The sequence below is a fragment of the Rattus norvegicus genome, chromosome 10, assembly GCF_036323735.1.
Source record: "Rattus norvegicus strain BN/NHsdMcwi chromosome 10, GRCr8, whole genome shotgun sequence".
NCBI lineage: Eukaryota > Metazoa > Chordata > Mammalia > Rodentia > Muridae > Rattus > Rattus norvegicus.
In genome coordinates this window covers 105662470-105685931 of record NC_086028.1, presented here as the reverse complement: position 1 = coordinate 105685931, position 23462 = coordinate 105662470, and the positions used below count along the sequence as shown (strand labels likewise).

At 51.8% G+C, this 23462-nt stretch overlaps 1 protein-coding gene and 1 long non-coding RNA gene across 3 annotated transcripts in view; one reads left to right on the top strand and one right to left on the bottom strand.

The window, feature by feature from the left end:
• Positions 1 to 435: 435 nt before the first annotated feature.
• On the top strand, positions 436 to 4036 carry LOC134480917 (uncharacterized). Its single transcript, XR_010055916.1, has 3 exons — positions 436 to 1056; positions 1614 to 1969; positions 2073 to 4036. It is a non-coding gene; the product is annotated as an uncharacterized LOC134480917 (long non-coding RNA).
• Positions 4037 to 10515: 6479 nt separating this feature from the next.
• Positions 10516 to 23462, bottom strand: part of Rptor (regulatory associated protein of MTOR, complex 1) — a 298474-nt gene continuing 285527 nt past the window's right edge. The window contains exons 25-33 of one of the 2 annotated variants that reach the window (XM_039085689.2): positions 21910 to 22024; positions 20641 to 20765; positions 18174 to 18278; positions 16770 to 16876; positions 15126 to 15253; positions 14690 to 14776; positions 13596 to 13712; positions 13107 to 13236; positions 10516 to 12365 (exon numbers count right to left, since the gene is read on the bottom strand). In XM_039085689.2, the coding sequence (XP_038941617.1) occupies positions 12297 to 12365; positions 13107 to 13236; positions 13596 to 13712; positions 14690 to 14776; positions 15126 to 15253; positions 16770 to 16876; positions 18174 to 18278; positions 20641 to 20765; positions 21910 to 22024 (983 nt within the window). In that variant the 3' untranslated portion in view covers positions 10516 to 12296. The remainder of the gene's footprint in view (positions 12366 to 13106; positions 13237 to 13595; positions 13713 to 14689; positions 14777 to 15125; positions 15254 to 16769; positions 16877 to 18173; positions 18279 to 20640; positions 20766 to 21909; positions 22025 to 23462) is intronic. The other variant, NM_001134499.2, reaches the window with a different exon arrangement.

Genomic DNA, 23462 nt, shown 5'->3' with positions numbered 1-23462 from the left:
GGAGTGTGTGAAGGAGGATGGCTGTAGGGCTACCTATGGCTAGTCACGTGAGTAAAACACTGCAAGGTGAGGGTCTGTAAAGAGGGTCCACTGGGAACTGCAGGGCTAGAGAAAAAAAAGAGGGTGCTGGGTCCCAAAAGGGGCTAGGGGGCGAAGTTCTGTCCCATTCTCCCTCAGGCGGTGGAAACGGAGGAAAAGAGGACGCCCCCTCCACCGTGACCCACCCCTCTCCCCGCCTCCAGGTCTGCCTGCAGTTCTATCGCCCTCTGCTGACGCAGCTTAACCTTGCACTCACCAGGCCCCAGCTACACAAAGCTGACCCAGGAGGGAGTTTGTGACTTAACCGCTCAAAGTGAGCCCGTGATTAGGACCATCATGATGTGTCCAGGTTACAGACGCAGAATAGGTCCTTTCTGGAACCTCTGTATGCTTCTTCTTGAAACTCAGCCATCAAGCCAAGAGGGGCCACACAACCTGGAAAGAAGCCAGTCAGGACTAGTTGTGGTTTGCCTGTGAAATGCCCCCCACAATACTCTGCAGCTGTGCTATTTGGGGAGGGTGTGGGGACTTTAGAAAGTGGAGCTAGGTTGGAAGATGGGTGTTGGTGACTGCCTTTGAAGGTTATGCCTGTCCCTGGTCTAGTCCTCCATCTTGGTTTGCTGTCCACTATTATGTGAGCAGGCTCCTCTTCCACAGCTCCTGCTGCCAAGACGCTGACGCTCTGCTTCACCACAGGAAACTCTTCTTTAGAGTCTCTGGTAGTTATTTTTATCTCAGTCACAGGACAAGCAACTAAGAGGGAACTCATGGTGGTGTGTTTCAGCCCCAACCACAGCTTGAGGTCAGCAGGGCAGAGATGAGCCTCTCCACAAGCTCCACACAACCCCACAACTGTGAGGTGAATGAGCTGTGGCTGTTTTTACCAGCTTCAGGGTGTTACACACCCATGGGTGATTGCAATGGTACTTGTTGGGGCCTCGGGAAGGCAGAGGGAACATACCCATAACACTTGAGTAGGTCATTGCCGTCTGGCCCTGGCCTGCACTTGGTAATCAGGTGAGAGTTCTTGGCTTTCCACTGAGGTCTTCTTTTTAAAGTGTGTGTGTGTGTGTGTGTGTGTGTGTGTGTGTGTGTGTGTTCATGTGAGTGCAGGCGTGTAAGCGCCACTATGTATGTGTAGAGGTCGGAGTACAACCTTGGGTCCTACCCTCACCTCATCTGAGGAGGATTTTTGCGTGTTACATCCACTAGGCTAGCTGACTCCTGGGCTTCTAGGAATCTTCCTGTTGGTACCTCTCATCTCTCTTTGGGATGTTGGGATTGGGGATGCCTCCTATGGTGGCTGGCTTTTACATGGGTTTAGGGATTCAGGTGGTCAGGGGTGGGGGTGGGCATCTCCCTGGCCTGCTACTGAGATACTTTGTGTCTGGCCTGTTGACCCCGTCACCCTCAGCTCTAAATCATTCACAATGAGTAGAGGCCCTCCCAGCCCCTGTCCTGCCTGCTGCTCTAAGCTTGACATCTTTCTTGGTAACTAAACCCATCCTTGCCTACCCCAGGTCTCTGAGGAATAGGGGACCCATTTGGATGACATCTCCCACTTTTCTCTCCAGTCTACAAGGTTCCTCACAGACAAGCTCCTCGGGTTCTTTGGGAAACGTGAGCTACTGTGATGTCGTATGAGTGGTCCCAGGAGGCTCAAGTGTTTGAACATCCATTTCCTCCTTGGTGGCAGTGATGAGGGAGGTGACAGACCTTTGAGGGTTAATGGTTCTGATAGCCCTCTGATCCACCCCACTGTGGATGGCTGCTGCTTCCACTCCTGCTGCTGTGGTCAGAGCTACTCTGGTAGAGAAGTACGACCTCCTGAAACAGCAGGCCCACACCAGCCTGTTCTGCTCTATGCTGTCCTTGATGGGTTTTGTTTTAAAAGGCACACATACAGCTGCTCCCTGGGGAGACAAGAAAGGTAAGGAGCAACTTCCTCCTGTGGCTTGACTTTAGTACACCTTTCTTTTGGAGAACCATCCCCCCCCAACCTGTTTTGTTTTGTTTCTTTTTTGTTATGCCAGGGAGGTAACACATCTCAGTGAAACCAGGCAGTGACAGGCAAGCCAACTGTCTGGACTTTTCACATACAGGGAAGCTGATGCTGGAGTCCAGGGCTCAGGCTCAGGGTATGTGCCAGTTGCATGAACTCAGAGGGCCAGGGCTATGCTTCTGTGGCCTCTGAATCCATCTTCCTGATATTATCCAGCCAGAAAGCAAAACCGTGTGTGTGAGTGTGTGAGTGTGTGTGTGTGTGTGTGTGTGTGTGTGTGTGTCTGATGATTGTGACAGGACTCAGCCAGTTCTCATTTCTGTCAGGTCTGAGGGTGATGCTGCCCCAGGTATGGCCTGCAAGCAAGGGAGCTGTGCAGAGGGGTTCAGGGCTTCTGGTGTGAGAGGGGTCCTTCATCCTCTTTGTCCTAGTAACTTCCGGTTTTCTGCTCCAACTCTTACACAGGTGACCTGCAGAGACTGAGAATTCAGTCCGCCCCATAATCCTGCACCCTGCAGGGTACAGCTTGCTTGTGATCTACAGGCACAGCAGCCCTGCCACAGGAAACTGGCTTTTCTCTTCTAGCAGCCCCACGTGTTTCCTGGTTTTCTCACTCTGCCTTGAACTGAGAATTTAAAATCCCTTGTATGTCATTCTAAAAATGCAATCTTCCTGGTGCTGGCAGACACCCGCGTCCCACCCCACAGCCCCAAGCTCCACCTTGGTGCCGTTCTGAGCTGTTCCTTGGTTGCCTGACTCTGCTTTCCAGAAAGGTTCTATTCCAGGCAGTGACCAGGATTTAACCAGAAGCCAGACCAGGCAGGGTAGGAAGCGAGTGTCCTGTCACATAGCCCTGGGGTCATCAACCAAAATCGTTGAAAGAGTCAGAGGAATAAAGAGGGCAAATTTCTCTACAAGTCTGTGGGAGGCCACACCAGGCTTTCCTTGGCTTCCAAAGGCGACATACTGTGATCCTCGGCTGCGTGGCTGGCAGAACATCACCCCAATCTCTGCCTCCACCTTCACACCACATCTCCCACTGTCTGCGTGCAAATCTTCTTTATAAAGAATCATCACATTGGACTAAGGCTTGCCTCAACCCAACTGTACCTACAACAGCCCTATTTCAACTAAGAACACGAAGTACTGGAGGTCAGATCATCTGTATGAGGCTTTGTGTGTGTTTGAGTACTGCTTGCACACACACACACACACACACACACACACACACACACACACACACACCTGGAACTGGAGTTAAAGATGGTTAAGATTCACCATCTTTGGGGGGGGGGTATGCCTCTGTTAGAGGAGCTAGGTCTAAACCATCTCTCCAGCCCATCAGCGTGCGTTATAGGACAAACAACTCAATCCATGCTGCCACAGAGCCTTTGCTGCACTGGGTAACCGGTGTTGGATTCTGAGTGAGGCTGTTTCTGGAACTGGACTGAGCCAACAGAGGCATCCTTGTTGGGTTGGATACTTCACCTAGAGGCTATTTAATGCTGAGGACCACGTGCTTCGAAATCACCGAAGGGTTGCAGGAATGGAGGCTGGGGAATACCATCCCTGGATTCCAGCACAGCAGCTTCCACAAGAGCCATGAGAGCACACAGAGGCCACAGATGCAGGCCTGCAACTGAGGTAACATGAGGTCAGGGGAGGGGCAGAGCTGTCAATCAATGTGCACCAAGCGGTGAGGTGCAAGCTGGCTACAGGCAGGATGCAGGCAGGTTATAGGTGGAAAGGTGAAAGGGGATAGTTAGGCTGTAGGTCCGCAGGTGGGGCTGTGAACAGGCCTGTGTACTGTCTCCATTGAGCCCGCCTTCTGCTGAGTGAAAGAAGGCCAGACTAAGACAGTGATAACACACCTTTCCCATCTCCAGAAAGTTTCTTATAGGGAATCTAACTTGGATCTCTTCCATGACTTCCAGCTTTGCAACATCGGCTAGCAGTGGGGCTGACACAGTGCCAAGCCATTCACAGGCAGTCTGCAATGGGGGATACGAGGGGAGTGGGTGATCAGGGAGGGTTTCAAGAGGAAGTGGTATGAGGATAGCTGGAGTGTTCATTTCTGGGTCTTCAATTTTATTCCACTGGTCTATCTGGCTGTCTCTGTACCAATACCATACAGTTTTTATCACTATTCCTCTGTAATACTGCTTGAGTTCAGGGATAGTGATTCACCTGGAAGTCCTTTTATTGTTGAGGATAGTTTGTATGTAAGTGTAATCCCTGTGTGTTGCTGGCACTGGTGGTTGCTTCTGTCCAGATGACCCCAACCTCTAGCAGGGAACAAGAGTTGGCGGGCATGGGAGCCACTCCTTCTTGTGACTCTTGGGACTGTGTCAGCTTCTCTGGGCCAGCAGCCATCTAGGGTTGGAAAGCAGGAAGGAGTTGAAGGGCAGCTCACCTTCTCAGGCCTCAGCAGGGCTCTGGATGGCCCAGTTGAAGCCAACAATCTACCTGAGTCAGGAATGACTGACTTAGCATGGGAGGCCTACCCAAGCCAACGTCAGGGTCTAGAGGCCAGAAGTTTGAGGCTATGCTGGCCACGCTGGAAGAGGAATGGGCCCTTGTCTTAAACAAGTGCTTCTCTGACACCATGTCATCTGGGTATGACATTCATGGGTATCAGCTGACACTGGGGAACGTAAGGCAGGGGCCACAGCTGTAAGTTCCACACACTGCATGGTGAGCCACAGGTAGAACAGGTAGGCTATAGGTGAGTTATAGGGGGAGGTGCGAGAGGGCTGTGCAATGAATCCAGTGGTCCTAGGGCCCTGGAAGCTCAGACTAAGGAGGCAGCGACGCAAGTAGCAGAAAATATGAGACAAGCCCGAGAAGGAACACTGTGGAGTCAGCAAGCAGACAGCAAATCCCAAGGATAGGGCCTGAGCTCAGGGCTTGGTGCTGCCCAGTAAGGATGCTGCAGACACCTGCTTGCTTTCAACATGGCCTGGATTACCAGCAACGACAGATCGCTTGCATGTACATGCTAGACCTTCTAGAGGAAATTCTGGGGGAGGAAGGGCTGCTCTGAGGGAGCTGGGGGGCAGAGGAAAGCACCCCTCTTGATCTCTTTGATACTTTGGGTACTTAGTGTTGATGCTGGCTGGCATTCAGGGCACACATCTTTGAAGGATGCCGTCAGTGTGGCTAGTAGCAGTCCCTATTGAAACCACACGGTGGCGCTGCAGGCCAGGCAGCTGATGAGCTTCTGTGAACGCTAGTAACTTTCATGCTGAGGCCCTGTCACAGATGTGCCTAGATCTGGTGAAGCAGCTTATTCATTCACCCCTCACTCTTTTGATTAACAGAAGGCTAGTTTGTTCATTCGCTCATTCCCTCCCCAACTCATGCGTTTATCCACCAGTGACTTACTCACTGGTTCATTTGGTACCTACCATTTGTGGTCTTCCCTGATCTGGCTTGGGTGTATGTGTGCGTGTCAGGGGGAAAAAAAGTGGTAAAGTGGGGGGGGGTTTGGGGTTAGTGGTTAGGGAAGGGGGTTACACCTGATTCCAGAAGCCTGATGATCATCAGACATGACAGTGCAGGACAGTGTGGCGTGGGGTAGGGGACAGGCTAGCATGGACAGCTAACCTGGTAGCTTTGGTAGCTATGAGGGGTGACATAGCCTTTGGTGCCTTACCTGCGTGAACCAGATGCTGTGTAGGAGAAAATCTTGGCTGATAACACAGGGTCTGTAGTCTTGGCTGATAACACAGGGACTATAGTCCAGCGCAAGCTGACTGCATCTCATAGGGACAATGTGTGATACAGAGTCACGCCTGTAAACCCAGAACTCAGAAGGGTAAGGCAGGAGGATTAAGAGTTTGAGGTTAGGGGCTGGAGAGATGGCTCAGTGGTTAAGAGCACTGCCTGGCTCTTCCAGAGGTCCTGAGTTCAAATCCCAGCAACCACATGGTGGCTCACAACCATCTGTAATGAGATCTGGTGCCCTCTTCTGGTGTGTCTGAAGACAGCTACAGTGAACTTGTATATAATATATAAATCTTTAAAAAAAAAAAAGAGTTTGAGGTTAGGCTGGGCCACATACATGATCTTATCTCAAATACCAAAACTAAAGCCAGAAGACTCAACAACCAAGCCCAATCCGGCCAATCTGAGACTGATCACAAAGAGTAGAGGGCCGGGAGGTGGGGTGGCTCAGGTGGGTAAGGGACCTTGCTGCCTCATGATCTGAGTTCAATCTCTGGGTCCCACAGAATGGATTCCACAAGGTCCTCTGACCTCCATGGCATGTGCATGCCCACACACGTGCAGGCAGGCATATGCTCTAAACAAATAACATTAATGAAAATAAAGAATACACACATTTTTCACGATTCTGGATATTAGGGAGTCCAGGCTTCAGTAGGTACAGTGGCTGGCGTCAACCTAGGCTCTGCCTCTTAAGACAATGCCTTGAATGCTTTGTCCTTATGTGGTGGAAAGAGGTGAAGGGGGCTAACCATGTGATTCTTCTCACCCCACGTTCATTGATTCATTCACTGGTGGCCATCTAGGTGGTTTCTGCCTTATGAACAACATCCTGTAAATATCCCTCCAAGGTTTCTACGCGGTCATGAGCTTTTGTTTTCCTGGGACTTATATTTAGCCCTGAAATTGCAGGGTTGTACCGTAACTCTGAGCTGAACTTCTTGAAGAGACACCAAACCACTTTCTGCAGCTCCCACCCCTTCTTACACTCCCCACCATAGTGCACAAGTGCTATGATTCCTTCACGTCCTGGTGGACATGAGCCACTTTCCATCTTCAGATTAAAGTCGTGTTGGCTGGTATGAGATGGCGTCTCCCAGAAATGTGGTCGTATTATCTAGTGACGTTTTCCACGTGCTGGCTAGTGATTTGTTTTCTTTGGAGAGATGTCTGATCAAGTTCTATACGGATTTCTTTTAAAGATCTTCGTTTATTGGGCCTTTATAATGTATTTTGGCTAGTAAGCCTGTATCAGGGACATGATTTACAAATATTTTATTCAGTTTTGTAGATCAGGTTATCTTCTACATCTTTTTGTTGTTTAACAGAGGCTCATTATGGTGCCCCAGGCTGACCTTCAGATATATAAGCTAGTCGTGTCCACAATTGTCCTGACTTGGCTACCTGAAGCCTGGGATTAGAGGCGCTAATATAGTGTGTGGGCTCTTTTCACTTTTTTACATCTTCGTTTAGATTGCATCTCATACTACAGGCCAGGCTGGCCTGAAAATAGTGACAGGCCTGATTCTCCATCCTCTTGACATAAGTCACCACATTCAGGTTGAAGATTCTTCTTCACCCACTGAGCAGTCTTTTCACAAACCTGAAATCAGTCTCTTATTTTGCATTTCTTGAGCTTCTGGGATTTTCCTGTCTCTGCTTTCTATCTTGTCATAGGAATTCCGGGATTACTGACGTGTACCACTGTGTCCAGTTTTGAAGGTGCTCTTACCCACTGAGCCATCTCCCCAGTCAACATTAGGTCTCGTGATCTGTGAACACGGGAGACCTTTCCAGCTCCTCAGATCCCCAGGTTTCTTGGATGTGTTGTTTTGTACGTCTCCAATCTCTGTTTATTCCTAGACATCTTATTATTTTGCTGCTGCTTTAAGTGAAACTGGCATCTTAATCTTTTCAAGTTGCTCTTTGTTGGTGTGTCATCCTCCCCCAAATCTATTTTATTAAATAGCAAAACAATTAAAAATAAGTCTGTATGTGGGCTCTGGACACTGGATGGTTACTTTCTCTGTAGAACTGGAGTGGAGGAGAGAGATTATTCCTTTCCTTGGCAGGTCGCAGGGTGGGTCCTGAAGATGGTTGGGCTTCACAGAAGAGCATCATTGGGCCCTTCCCAGAGGGAAACTGAGCTCAGAGCCCAAAGCTGGGGGAAGATGCTGTCCTAACCCTAGACATCTTCTCCCTTGGCAGGTCACGCTACACCACATACACACAAACTCCGGGTCCTCCTGACCTGAATCCAGCCATGTAGACCCTTCCTGTCTAAGCTCCCTTGGACACCTTGTCTCCCACAAGGATGCGGCTGCTAGCCTACAGCATGTACTCACGTGGTCTCTGCTCCACTTACACAACACCCACACCACAAAGTAGGCTTTGGGGCGCAGTGGTTGGGTTGGTTTCAGGTCTGTCTTTGTCTCATCCCCACTGTGATACAGGTGGCCTGGAGTAGTCACTTCCTGAGGCTGAGCAGTCACTCCCATGTGGATAAGGCCCTGGCTGCAGCTAGTGCCCCTTCTCTATACTTATATTTACATTGCATTTGGAGCACAGCCTGCAGGCTGAAGGCTGATTCTGCAGGGCAAACTTCAACCCTTGGAGAAAGGCAGGGGCATGGTGGCTCTCTGGGCCACACCTCTCCACACTCCTGCCCCCACAAGGAGTTAAAAGTCCTCAGTGCTATGCAGGGAGCCCTGGGCCCATAGGTCAGAGGCTCTGTATCTTGTCTCTATGCCAGTAACCCTGAGCCTGCCTCCTAGGGTTGAGACCACGGGGTAAAGGCCATACTCTTTCTTGAAAGGGGACTTGGCTCTCAGCTGGGTCTGTCCAACACCACTGGGGAGCAACTGTAAAGTCATGAGATGCTCTGTTGCCTCCAGAAGACTTGCCAGTTCTTGCTGCTTGTGGGGTGTGCCCTATTGGTAGTCGTGTCCTCCCTAGATACATTTGAGGGGCACTTGACCCTCAGTGATGCTGACCCCCGGTGATACTGATCTCTTAGGCCTAGCGGGTACATAAAGCACGGCAGTACCAAGGGGCTGCCATGGTGGCTTCAGAGACCTTTGGAGGTTAGATTCTTGAAACTCTAGCAGAGCCCTGGTCTGTTCGGAATGTGCTATGTAGCCTTCCATGTGATGGGTGGGAGGAGTGGGTGGAGAGCAGACTCTTTCCCATCACCCTTAAAATGGCCTATCTTTACAGTTGGGGTAACATAGGCTAACAGAGGGGGGAGACTGTGCAGGCTGATAGGAGACGGTGGGTAGAGCATGTAGGACCCGTGGTGTCATGCCAGGACATGGGTGACTTATACAATGTTTCTGAACCCAAAGTGGTAATGGAGGAGGTCCCACAGCCCTTGGCCATCTCTGTTGTAGCAGCATTGTAGTATGTAGGGCATTCTCGTATCACCTTTCTCTTTCCAGTGGGAGGCCTGGGCAGCAATGGGATAGTGGATGAGGCTCCTCAGAGATGGAGGGAGCAGGGCAGGTTGGGGCATAGAGGCCGGGATACAGGTGGCAGCAGATTTGTTTTGTCTGAGGATCACTGCAGAAGGGGGCCATGGTAGACCAGCAGTGGAGAGAAAGCTCTTCATTCTCCCAGCCAGGGAACCTCAGACCTGGCTCCAGCTGGTGCTGTGGCCCACAGGATGATGTTGGCTGTTCTGGAAGTTCCGATGCGATGTCTGAAGCTCACAGCACTGTAGTTAGTGACTTGCCTCTGTGAAACAGGGGCAGACAGCAGGGCTGAGAGAGCTCCAAGGGCAGGCCACTGGCTGGCAGTGTTAGCACACCAGACCACAGTGGCCAGTGACTACTGACACTGACTGGGTAAGCAGGCTTGGGAGCATCAAAGCCTGGGTGTGTCTAGACTGCTTCTGCCCCTGCACAACATTTCCATGCCTGTGGGTCGTTGTCCTACTGTCCTTTCACAGGGACAGTTAGACTGGGTCACTGCTGCCCATGATCTCACTTTAACCTGTGTGAAGATCTGTTATGCTGAGGTGCTGGGGGAAGGGGAGGTCAGAGTTCCAAAATACGGGTTGTAAGGACAGCTCGGCTCTCCAGATCCTCTTCCCTTCCTTATGTGCTCTTGGCCGCTTGATGCCACCTCCTTGTCTCCCGCTCCCGCCCCTACACAAACATGTGTGTTCTAATCAGACCAGTAGGACCCAAGAGGTCAAACTCCCCTGGCCAGGTGAGGAGTGGGTCTGTTGAGACCAAGGATGGGGATGTAGACATCCTTAGTGGGTGGTGGAAGCCCAACCTGGTGCAATGACCGGCATGAGACCGGCTGAGGGAGCCCTGGGCCTATGGATACCCGCCCATAGATAGTTTGCTGTCTGCCCCTCACAGGACCACAAAGCTGGGCCCTGTCTTCCCCAGAACAGGCTGCATGCCTCTGCCCATCCCTTGCCAGGAGCACTTGGTTTTGCTGAGAGAAGCAAGAGTACTAAAAGGGAAACAGGACAGCCATAGGAAGCTGGTTCGGGTAAATGCGGGGAAACCTTATTAATGGCAAGCCCAGAGTCAGCACAGGAATCCCAGTCACGATGCCTCAATGTCTCCATGGCAACCGGCCTATCTTCCCTTCCACCCAGACCCAGGAGGGCTAGATACAGTGGCCTTGTCTTGGGCAAGACTATCCCAGCCCAGGGGCCCAGGGACTGCAGAAGTCATGACTGCACAGCCCTTTGGACCACCCACACCCCACCGTTCTCATCTGGCAAGGGCAGCGACTTCTCACGGCTTTATTCTTTATTAACACTCTGCTGCTGTCACTGCTCTGGACACCATTGCAGTCCTGTGTCTTGTCAGTCCTTTTCAACTCTCATTTTGGTAAAATAAATAGAGACAATGAACTCTAGGTCAGCGCTCTCTCGAGCCTTGGTTAGCTTCATGATTGAATTTTCGCATCAGGCTTGTGAAGGCCCAGCCTCTGGGCAAGATGCAAACGCTGGCTCCACTGGGCAGGGAAGCGACCCAGCCCACCAGGGCCCTTCGCTGCTGAACTGAATCACCAGTTGGACAAGGATACCCACCCCCTGGAGCACTCTGCAGAACTGAGAAGGTGGCAAGTCAGGTGGTTCTAGGGCCGTCCTGACGCCACACTGCTGTCTGGCCCAACTGAGGGGATGACTTCCTCTAAGCTCCTCCATGTTGGGAGAGTGCATCTCCAGGGCAGCACCAGCGCCTACCCGTCCTGCTTGCCCTGCTTGGCCTGTAGGGATCCTTCCACAGGGAAGATGCTCTTGGCTAAAACAGGTCCACCAAGCACAGCACAGGGACCCAGCCTCTGCCACAGCTGTCCCAACCTGTGTCCCGGGCTCCTGTGGGCGCTTGTCCTCCTCTGAAAGATCCTGATTCCCAGGGAAAACGTAAAATGCTTTTCAAAACATCATTGTGTTGTGTCCTGTTTGTGTGCAACTGCTCAGCAATGCAGTGTCCCTCACTTGCATGTGCACAGACACGTGTCAGGCACACCAGGACACTGCTGAACTCCTCCACAACACAGACTGCATCATGCAACCTCAGTCACACCAACACAGCTGATGCTGCCCTCGAGCCTCTGGGTCCAGCGTAGTCTCTGAACCTGGTGAGGCCAGCATGCGTGTGCATATGGCCGGCCACAGTGCCCATATATGTGCAGGAGGGGAGACTGTGGGCCTGCACGAATGCACACCCAAGTGTGCACAGGCAGGAAGACCAGGACACCCATGTAAGCATGGATAGGAACGCTGTGTGCCTGCATGTGTGTGTGCCTGTGTGTGGCACAAGCAGGAGACAGGGCTGTGGCCACTGTTACTGGCCTGTGGGAGAGAAGCACTTCAGAATGTGCCTGGCAGAGGTAGGCAGCCGCTGACTACAGATCTGCCTCATCTGCCCAGAACCAGACCCTCTCCTGCACCAGCTCATGTGAGGGAACCAGACTGGACCTCAGAGTTCTAGCTGTGCAGGACGGGGATCCCTTTCCTCATACCACCATGACATAGCCAGTGTGTTGGACTGCCTCAGTGCTCTAGGAGGGCCAGGCTCACACTTCCATACCTTGAGTAGCAGGAGAGGCCTCCCCCCTCTTCTTCCCTCAATTGCTTCCATCTACTTTCCTACTCTGAGGGGCTGGGCCACAGCCCTCAGAAGCCCCAACATAGCTTTTCTCCAGGGTGCTGTCTGTTCTGTGACTAATGCTTTGATCGCATGGAAAAATCAAATGTGTTCCTTTGTAAAACCTCAGAAGGAAACAGGGCAGGAAAGGACCATGCTGTACTGAGGAGGCCCTTGGTGCCTGGGTCCTGGTTCTCGATGGGAAGCCATGTCAAACCCTCCCCTGCTCTGGACCTGCACATTACAGTGAAGACAGAAGGGAGGATGTGCAAGCCCCTCCTCAGCTGGCCACGCCAGGCCAGGAGCCAGGGTTTGCAGGTGGGTGGGAGGTGGGCACTGATCCTGAGCAGTGCAGGCTGGTTCGCTATGTACAGCAGAGGGTGGCTGCAGCCTGGCACGAGTCCGAGGTGCCGCTATCTGACACGCTTCTCCACCGAATATACAGAAATGTAGTAGTCATTGCTTCCGACGGCCAGATGAGGCTGTGTGGAGAGAGCAGAAGCACATGAGCAGGGCCTGTGATGCGGTAGGAGCTGCAGCACTGGGCAGAGCCAGAGGAAGGGGTGCAGGCTGCCTGTGCTCTGTGCTGAGCTCTAGTGGGGGTGAGGATTAACACCTCTGAACTCCACACAGGCACAGAAATGAGGGTCATTAACTGCCAGATTCGAGCAGGAATGATACATCATCCAAATTGCATTACAGGTGATTTGCATACTACCCACAATTCCCTGCAGCTTCCTTTCAGGATTGCCCCCCTGGGGTGGTTCTGGGAATCTGATGCTATGCACCTCAACATGCTACACACAGGTTCCTGTGGAGCCCGCTCTGCAAAATGCTAACCATCCAACAATCCATCTGCGTGATTACATTATGGACACAAGTGTTCAGCGACACTGTCCTACTGCTCCCCACACCAGAGGACACTAGCTGCCTCTCCCTCTGTGTTATCTAGTTTACCTGAGCATTAAGAACTGGGTTTAGGGGGGTTGGGGATTTGGCTCAATGGTAGAGCACTTGCCTAGCAAGCGCAAGGCCCTGGGTTCAGTCCCCAGCTCCAAAAAAAAAGAACTGGGTTTGGTTTCTAGGGGCCGGACAATGTTTTTCTGGATACCCCAAGAATAGTAGATCTCAGTTCTTTATGTTCTTGGAGTCAGGAAGGAGGACTCCAGCTTCCTGGGTTACCCTTCCACCCACCCCCAAAACCCAGGAGTGAAGGCACAGACCCAGTGTGGGTGGAAAGCCAGGCAGCTGATGGCCCCGACTCGCTGGCCCATGAAGCCATCGTAGTATTTGATGTTGTTGATCAGCTCCCCATTGCCGTTGTAGATGGCTGTGAACTGGTTCATGGAGCCACTGTGGTAGGGAGGGAAAGACGGTCAGGATATTAGTTTCTGTTTCCCTGAGGTGCAGGAGAAAGACAGTCCAGGGTGCTGGCTGAGAGTTCCAGCATGTGGGGCACAGGCTAGGCTGTCCATCTGCGTGTCACCCTGAGGCAGGAAGTGACTGCTCATTGGTTACAGCCGGGAAGAACCAGGCCTGTCCCGAGATGCACAGAGGGCAGGTTAAGGCACACAGACTTCTTTTGCTTTTATTTCGGGGTAGTAAAGTTACACCCTCTTCCAAAGCCACTGTGGAGGACAGAGCCAAGGGATGAGCACTCTCAAGGGGACTTTTGCTTAGAAGTAGGGGCTGCATGGAGGCAGGGTACCTACCAGGCGATCAGGTTTGCCTGGGGGTGGATGTCGAGGGCTGTCAGCCCCTTCACAATCTGCATTACATTCACAGACTCAGGCATCCGAGGATCGAAGAATCGCACATCTCCATTGACACTGCGAGAGAGGACCAGGGTGATGCCTGCTGGTGGCATCCTTAGGGATACTACCTGAGCCCCTAGGGGGAGCACCTGACTCTGAAGGATGTGAAACTGGCCATGAAAAGTGTCAATGTCCACTTGCACACGCTGGTAAGGCCAAAGCTATGCAGACTCCCAGGACCCCTCCAAGGGCCAACAGGTGGAGCCCAGATCACCACATCATGCCCACTGGTCTTGGGGTCCCCATCAAGCTGTCCCTCTCAAGCCAGAAAAGACTAGGATTGACTAAAGGGAGCTGCCATGCTCACAAAGCAGGACACACCGGGGTCAGAGAAGGGATTACAAGCAAGGACAGGAACAGTCATCGCAGGCTGCAGCTCATGAGGCAGAGTCCATGAGGTAGAAGAGGGCAGAGGGGCCTGGTGGATGCTCAGCCCCACAGGGGGCCAGATCACCTGGCTTAGGCTTATGGCTTCTGCTTCAGTGTCCATTCCAAGAATTGTGCTTTGCTTTATGCCACAGACAAGGGAGAAGAGCATCTCTCTGAAGAAGTGGTGGGTTTGTGACAGTAAATTATGCTCTGCTGTCTCTTTAACAGGCAAATAAAGATTCGCTGCTCTCAGCACAGTATTTACTGAGCAGCAGGCCTGAATTTATGTGCACAGGCTGGCTGGCGACAAGGTGGCCTGCTGGGGATGTGCCACCCAATGCATTCTGCTTTGCCTCTCCTGCTCGAGGGACACACCTGCCTGTGCATCTCTTCCTTCAGCTCAGCGCCCCCAACACCCCCAGCCCAGCCCCCCAACCCAGCCCAGCCCCCCAACCCAGCCCAGCCCAGCCCCCACTCTTGCTCCACACTCTGACCTTGCTGGCCAGTCACAGAGCAGAGTCAATTACTGCCCTGAAATGCCAACAGTCCCTAGCTATTTAAACACCGAAGACATATTTAAATGGAGGGAAAATAATGTTTTCACAGCAAATTTTACTCCTTACCTCACACTCACGATGTGGCCCTCAGGGTGCTTCTGCAGGTAGGCCTTTACCACCCATGCTGTGTGCTCTCGGTAAGTCATGACCCGGCTAAAGGAGGAAGGTGTAGTCAGGACTGGCCCAGCCCTGTCCCATTGCTCAGGGTAGGGTTAGGAGGAGTGGTGTGAACGGGAGCTGGCAGCCCTGCCCTTGGGCTGAGCCTCAGGAGGACATCCAGCAAGGAGGCACTAGTTAGGCTGTCCTAGGCCACCCCCCTCATCTCTCTAGCCTCTACTTCCCCAGTTCTAGCCTTGAAGTCTTAGTGCCATTTTGGGATGAAGAAGACCTCCTGGTCCTGCATTCAATGGCAGTTTAGTGAGGCTACTGTTTGTATCTCTGTGGGGTCAGCTTAAAGAAGCCAGACAGTGAAAGGTAAGGAGAGGGGAGATGTGACAGTTACCATTCACTGAGTGCCATCCTCCTGTCGTAGACACGGATCGAGCCATCACCCAGGCCAGCTACAATGAGTGAGCGGTGCGAATCACAAGATAAACTTGTCACACAGCTGTCGGCCCCCGTGGGGATGTCCTAAGCCCAAAAAGAGAGCAGTGAGGAGCCTCAAGCTGGCTGAAGTATGTTCTGTGGAGATATCCTCTGCTCTCTCAGGCTGAGAAACTGGTCTCCACCTGCAAGGCTATCACAGGCTGGAGGAACTGGGCCAAGGGTAGTGCAGGGCTCACAGGGCATCAGTCATGCCTGATCTGCGTGAGCGTCTGCCCTGAGCCTGTGCCTGGGTACAGTCTGGAAGGCAACTGTGGGGATGCCTGGCTCTCAGTGCCAATTAAACTTTCCAGCAATCTCTCCCTTTCCTGAAAAGAAAGACGAAGCACATTTTGGCAGGGAGGGAGCCTCGTTAGCTCTCTCCTCAAACCCCTAATTAGGCAGGGAAGCACTAAGGAAAGGCTTCTCTGCTCCCTGTGGTGGCCATAAATACTGCAGAAGGGCAAGGGGTGATGAATGGAAGCAAGAAGGAACTGGAGCTGGAAATGGCCTCAGAGGGAAAAGTGCTTTCTAATCAGATGGGGTGAGCCTGAGAGGAACCCACGGGATGGGGAGGGGGTGTGAATGGGGGAGGTGGTGAAAGAGCCTCACTCCTGCCTTTGCAGCTGACATGATGTCACCCAAGGAGCTCTGTACCTGCAGGAACCCCACACCATCTCCCTGTGGGGACAGGGACCCTGGAAGACAGTGTTTAACTGTTTGGCGGCATTATGGGGCTTGAGGATGCATGGAAGCGTCTAGCCGGTGCTGGTAGACAGGCCTCAAGTCTCACCAGCTTCCGTCACTCCAGCCTGCTCTGCCCCTCTGTTCTGTGAGAGGTCCATGATTTGTCCAGGTCTCCACTTGGGCAGGGCAGGCTGAAGAGTGCTGCGGCCTAGTCTGTGCTCTGTGTCTTTGGGCACCAGGAAGACAGACGTCCCTCAGCTATGTGTGTGTTGTCCTTACAGGACCTGTGATCCTGCCTTGGACCTGAAGGAGGCAACTGGACTCTGGCAAGGAAGCCCAGGTATCTGAGGCAAAACCAACTCTAATCAAAATGGAAGACTTGGAGCTGGACTGGTCTAACACGGTAGAATTATGTCCCCAAACAAACAATCTTGAAAATAAAACGTGGTCTAAGTAAGGGGCCAAATTCCAGCTCATGGGCAGTGAGGAGGTGCTTAGCATACACAGGGCCCTGCCTTCTGCACAGCACCAGGGTAAGGAGAGAGACGCAGATGTCAAACAGTTAACTGTACTCATGTAAGATATTTCACCCTACTGATTCCTGATATTCCCTGATTTGCATGAAGAAAACAATATCTGGAAATAACTTGGGTTAGCATAACCTTAATTACTGCTGTAACTAACTCAGGTCAAAGTGCCATGATCAATGTGTATCCAGGAGTAATTAATCAGCTTTTCACCTGGCAGCGAGATGCCATTGCCTCCCCCACACAGAGAGCGGGATAGCAGTCACTGACTGATGAGGGGTCTGTTTTGTGAGTGTGAAGGCTTAGGCACGGTAAAGAGTGGGGTCTGTGCAGGGGCCTGTAGTGGTTACCTGGACCTTCGTCTCCCGGTCGGTATCCCAGATCCGGACAATGCGCACGTCCCCTGAGCTCATGAGGAGGCCAGTTTCTTGTTCCCAGTCCACCACCATCCCAGCTCCTGGGAAACAGTGGAGTCACCATGTCAAACAATGGCTCAGGCAGGATGGGGCATCCCCCTCACTCATGTAAGGCCAGGTTCCTGCAACAATTCTCCGATGAGCTCTGTGCTCTCCCAGAACCTTATACACTCCACCCATTCATGGCATTGAATCACAGGACAACAGGGTCTTAGAATCTCTGTACACCAAATACATCTTCTCTAACTCTGAGACATAAATAGCAGGTCACCTTTCAGGGGCCTCCAGGCTAAGTCAGAACACCTAGAAGCAGAGGTTCTATATAGGCCATGGGTACCTGGATGCTCTAGCACAGCATACAATGCTGAGTGCCCAGACGGAGACGAGCAGACAAGTACAACATAGCAAGAGCTCTGGCTAGGTGCAATAGCACGTGCTGTCTCCCAGCTACCGAGGGACTGAGGCAGGAGGATGGCCAGTGGGCAACTTGGCTCAGCTCTCAGGAATTCTTTTTTTTTTTTTTTCTTTCCTATTTTTCGGAGCTGGGGACCGAACCCAGGGCCTTGCGCTTACTAGGCAAGCGCTCTTCCACTGAGCCAAATCCCCAACCCAGGAATTCTTAAAAGGTCATTCTGTTCACATGGGCATGTGCCTCCATCAGAGCCAAGTGTTTGTAAACGAGCTCTGTACACAGGCACAGGCATGGTCAGAAGCTGAACATATCTGTGGGGTACACTGGGAAGCCATGGGGGCAGGAGCTGGTTTGTGTGCATACATGGGTTCTCTGCACCCCGGTCCTCAGTGATGCAGGAGGCACGTGCCCAGCATGACTGAGGGCCAGTCACGGGAGCAGTCCTCGAGCATTTCCTGGGAAAAGCTGACATTGTATGGACCATTGGGGCCTCACTCATTCCTCATCTCAGTCAGCCGAGACATCAACAAGGAAGCCACTCAGGTTTCCCTCCATCCTAGGCAGGTATGAGTGTGGCAAGAGTCCACCACCAGAAGCAGATCACTACTCAGTGGTCCTGGGAAAGAACACAGCTGGCAAAGAGGGCGCCATGCCAGTCTGCTGGCACCAGTCCAATCCACATCTCACCGCCTGTACTGCTGCCTGTGACTTGGCCACACTGAGAACACGGCAGAGCACTGGAATCCTTGAGGGTCCCCTGTTCTTGTGGTTTCTAGGGAGCAGCGATTTGGGGTGATTTTGGGACCTCAGAACTGAGCAGGTGTCTGGAGGCATCAGAACTCTTTCTCACAGTTCTACACGGCCTTCTTCTGAGGAGCCAAGACCTACCTTATGCTGTCAGCAGCGTGTCTAAGAGCCTGACTTACCTCGTGTTGTTGGAAGCATGTCTGAGAGCCCTTGCCACGCAGTCACCATCTCTGGATTCTTTTCCAAATCAGCAAAATTTTTCCAGACCCTGATGGCTCCATCGTCTAGGAAAGGAGAAGGCAATAAAACCCGTGCCTACCCCTGATTGCACAACACAGCTACCGTGTTCTCAATGCCTGTTCCTGCTACGCTGATATAAGCAACCAGTAAAAGGAAGCCGTAAAGGGAGATGGGGCCACGGTAGATCCTCCTCCCCTGCCCCAGAAACCGCAGGCCACACGTCAGCAGCTTGGTGGCATGGCTAGCCCTCCTTCCCAGCTCTCCTTGTAGCAGGGAAGCAGGGTGAGACCTGGAGAACTTTCCATCCTTCTCCTCTGGTCCAGGCTCTCAGCCTTTTGCAGAGGACAAAGCTTGCAGCCTTCACCCTTACCCATTTCTGCCACTGGCCCTCTGTAGGCCCAGCCAGACCTCAGGCTGGAGAGGACACATGCTGGGATCTCCAGACCAAAACACATGAGACCCCAGCTGCCTTGCTTTCAGGAGCGCTTCCTTGTCTTCTCCTGAAAGGATGACTGCAGCCGCTTTGATGCCTTTCCTTCCTCCTCTTCCTTCCTCTCCCCCACTTCCTCCCATTTGGTGCCTTATGACTCTCAATCTGACCCTCACCTATCTTCTAGCCCTGGCTGTGCCTTGAGGGTCCCTAACCCCACTGTGCATAGGCCACTCTTGGAGAGCACTGATACCATGGGTCCTGAGGTGGCATTGCTAGATAGTGTCTTTTAGGACCATATGTCTTCACTTAAAAAGGAAATGGGGCAATTTGTCAGTGTAGCAAACACTTAAACAAACAAGAAAACAAGATGGAGGCACTCCTGCTCAACATCCTATCACCAGAATATGCTGCTGTTAAAGTGAGCACATGGGTGTAACCATCAGTGCCCTGGGGAGCAGGCTGCCTACAACAATGAGGAGTAGACACTAAGCAGTCTGCAAGGACAAGGGAAGCCCCTGAAAGGCCATAAAACCCAGGCTCCAGGCAGCTCAACAGATGCTGGTCTCTGATGCACCTAACATACATGAGCCATGTACTCTAGCAACAAGTGACCCCTACAGTGATTACATATCCCACCAGGATCTTCTGTCTCTGGCCTGGCTCTGACCTTGGTGAGTGCTGAGTGTCTGGTACACTGGTCGACCTGGATAAGCACTAAGGTGGGTGAGCGAGCCTCCACCACTCTCAAAGAGCATCTATCTCTCTCAGCAGGAGAGCCAGCACCACTCACTGCCCTTCCCTCACCAGTGGGCGTGGGCGTGGGCATGGGCATGGCAGCTTGCTGTGTCCTGGGCTATTGGACTTGAGAGCCCCTTGCCACCACTGGCTGCTATCTGAGCCCTGCCTCCAGGCATCAACTGTATCACTTAGGGCTGGGCTGTCAGGTTGCTGGATTATTTCGAAGCAAGTTGTTCTCCTTTTAAGTGTGAACAATGAACCATGTATTTGTAAATCAATGGTCTTAGTGGCTTAGACACTTAAGAGAACAGCAGGCTCAGGACACCTCTGTTAGTGTCAAGGTCACCTTTCTACCTGACATCAGTGGGAGGTCATCAGCACTGGTGTGATCTTGTTTTTGCAGCTTTTGTGGTGCTAGGGACATAGCACAGAGCTTTGTGATGCCAGGAAGGCGCCCTACCAATGAACTCTCCCCTGATCCAGGGATCCTGTCAAAGTGTTAGAACAACTGTAGCCGGGCATGTAGCTCAGCTGGGAGAGCTTACTTTGCAAACATGAAGCCCTGGGTTCGGTTCACAGCACTGTTTAACATGGGGGTAGAGTACTACTCAACTGTAATTCCAGATTCTGGGAGACAGAGACAAAGATGATCAGGAGTTCAAGGTCATCCTTAGCTCTACAGTGAGCTTGAGGCTGGATTGGGCTGCAGGAGACCTTGTCTTAAACAAAGGGATACAACACAAAACAGAAAACAAAGCAACTGCAACCTAGGGAAAACATCTTGTTCAAAATGAGCATGATATTAAGACATTTCAGGTGAAAAACCAAAACAAAACAAGAACATCCAGTGAGGGCCATTCCTGTTTCGGAAACGCTTCTCATCCCCTTCAGAAGATGGAAGCTGGCCTACAAAAGATGGCTGAACCTGGAGGGGGAGCCTTTCAGGCCGTGCAAGGAGAGGGGCTGATGGTGCCAGAGGTTGGGGGTGCAGGGCATCATGGGCCCTGGAGAACATGTCCTATAATGTCCTCCTTTGCTTTCGTGTATTATCTGGGACTCCCATGGGTCCCTCATGAAGGTTAGGAGAGCAGAGGCTGACATGCTATTTCTAGTCATGGAAGGAACAGGAACGCTTGATGAGAAGATGGTCCCAGAGCCCTGACCAACATGTTGCCCATGTTCCTGCCCTTTCTCTCACACACGTCCCAGGCTTAGGTCACAGCAGTCCTACTCACCTGTGGCTGTCAGCAGCAAGGAGCAGTCCTGCCCATTCAGGTACTCCATAGCAGTGACTCTGGTGTACCGAGGGTTACCATTGTGGAAGTAGTCCAGTTTCTCTCCTTTCTCCCAGTCCCAAAAACTTGAAGGAAAAAGAGTGAAGACAGAAAGACAGTCACTAGGGAGATACCACCCAGACCCCAATGGGGCATGGCTTCACGTTGTGGGTGGCTGCAATCAGAGAAGAGCAGAAACTGGCCAGTGTGAGTTGAGGAGCTTGTACAGTGTGGGTGGGAGAGATACAGTATGGTCACTGAGGAAGACTATGATGCGGCAGTCCATCTCTAAAAGGAGGGACCTGAGAGATCCCCACACCAAGTTCCCTGGACAGTTGAACAATGTGGGAGAGCCTTACAATAGAGTATTGCCAGGCCTGGAGAAGGCGGGAACGCTGAAGATGCTACAGTAAGAGCGAACCATGAAGGCAACGTGGAAGAAGCCAGTGAGGAAAGGACCAACACCATAGGCTCTACTCTCAGGCGGTCCCTAGGGGCATCATGTTCAGACATAAAAAGGCTGGGCTCATGGCACCCAAGGGGAGGATTACTGCTCACTGGGAAGTTTGGTATGGGAGATGAGAATACTCTAGAAGGGGGTGGTGGGTTGGCCTTTATAGAATTCAAGTGTACTGACAGTACATGGTTCAGATGGCCAGTTTCCTGCTATACATAGTTTACAACAACTTAACAAGGAAGAAAAACAATTGTAGTTCTACAGGCAGTGTATAAACTACAAACCCACTAAAATGGGCAGACTCCTCACTCACCAGGTCAGAACCCAGTATGAATTATACTCTATTCTCTCAGAGCTGGAGAGATGGCACAGCAGTTAAAAGTACCAGATGCTCTTCCAGAGGACCTGGGTTCAATTCCCAGCAACCCCAGGGTGGCTCAAGTTACATGGCAGTTATAGTCGGAGTCTGTAAGTCTGACTCTAGAGTTCTGACATCCTCAAACAGACACATGCAAGCAAAACATCAATGCACATAATGTAAAAAAAAAACCAAAACCAAACCAACCAACCAACCAACCAACCAAATCCCAAAACAAAACTCCACTCTCTCTTTGGAATCTTCTGTCACCCACTTGCTTCTGCAGAACAGGCAAGGAACAAACCGTGTACCCAGCCTATTCTTTAGTAATGAAGCCTAGGTGAGTCCAGAACGAGGTGGCCTCATAAGAGCAACAGAGAGAGAAGACAGCAGGGTGAACCAGAGCCAGGCCTACCAGATGCTGTCCTTGTCAGCAACAGCTATGCATGGTGTAAAGGGGTGGAATTTGACCACAGAGGGAACGCCGGGGTTCCTGTTCAGAAATATCTGATCATCCAGTCTGGTGATGCCTGTAAGAGATAATTGGAGCCAGGCTTTCATCTCTGGCAACACTAATATTGTCTTTAGGATAGTTGAAGCAGGCAGGGACAGTAGGGATCAAAGAGACACACATGCTGAGGAAAAGGGGTAGCTTTAGCCCAGTGCATCCACAGCTCTAGGGTCTATGCCTTTGTTTGGCTCTGTCTCACAGCTCCCAGCAGAGCTAGACACTGATGTGCCTTTGATCAATACTTATTATACTGTAAGTAACAATATTCAGAGTAGAGAACTTCATTGAGTCTGAAGAGAGTGCTGAGAACTTAAGGGGTGTGGTGCTACCACTCAAGACCCAGGTGGGGTTCCAGGCTCTTCAGTCTGGGAAGCAGCTAGCCAAAAATTCACAGGTTGAGGGGCATGGCAGGGGACAAGGTTTTCTCATTAGGCTCCACACATCAGCTGCTATGAATCCTCCTGGCTTTGTAAGAGCCATAAAGCAGCTAAGGATGCAGAGTCCAAGCAGCTGCAGGACCACGCTTGGCCCCAGATGTCTGTGAGGACCTCTGTGTTTCTGAGAGGGTGCTTCAGGGATCATACATCTTTTTGGGCAATGAATACAGACAGCTCTTGGGTAGAAAGAGGGATGCTTTCTGGTCTAGCCATATGTGATCATGTGGAGAGTAATGAGTTTAGTGCTGGCAGAAACCAGCCCTTGGGTAGCTCTGTGCCAGGACCTCTCCCCTTTCTATGGTGCACAAGGGCCTTTAGGATAGCAGCACAGAGATGACCAGTGTTCAGGCAGGGGCGCTGCTCTGCAGACAGTGTCTGTCCTCTGCGTGCTCCTTCCAGACCACAGTAACCTTCTAGAACACAATAAAGAGGAACAGAGGGTGTGTGTGTGTGTGTGTGTGTGTGTGTGTGTGTGTGTGCGTGTGTGCGCGTGTGTGCGTGTTGCTGCACAGAGCAGGAGGGCTCCTTGTTTTGCAGTGGTTACTTGCTTGCAGCCTGGAGCACCACCGTCTGTTGTTGTTGAGGATGCCAGGGGTGGCAGGTTCTGAGCAGGAACTGAAGAAAGGAAAATGTCCTACCAGCTAATATGTTTGCAGAGATGCAAATGGCAGCGTGTAGCAGTTTGCCCAGGTTGCCCACCATGCCTTAGGGGAAGTGGATGTTGTTCAGGGTTGGGCATGGCCTGTGCTTTTGCAGTCAGCTCCACCCACCACAGGCAGCACTTCCCACCTCTGACCAACACCTTTCCCAGAAGGTACCAGGCTGTCAAACAAACAGACTTGCACTAAATGTAGACATTGAACTTGGGGGACTGAGGAAGGCACTATAGTCCCTTCAGCAATGCTAGCTCTGTTTCCATCTTACTTGATGAGCTTCCAGACCATTCGCTAATTTTACTTTTGTGTAAGCCCAGGCCCCACCTGTCATGTAGCTGTTCCTCCTTTTCACAACTTGTCTTTT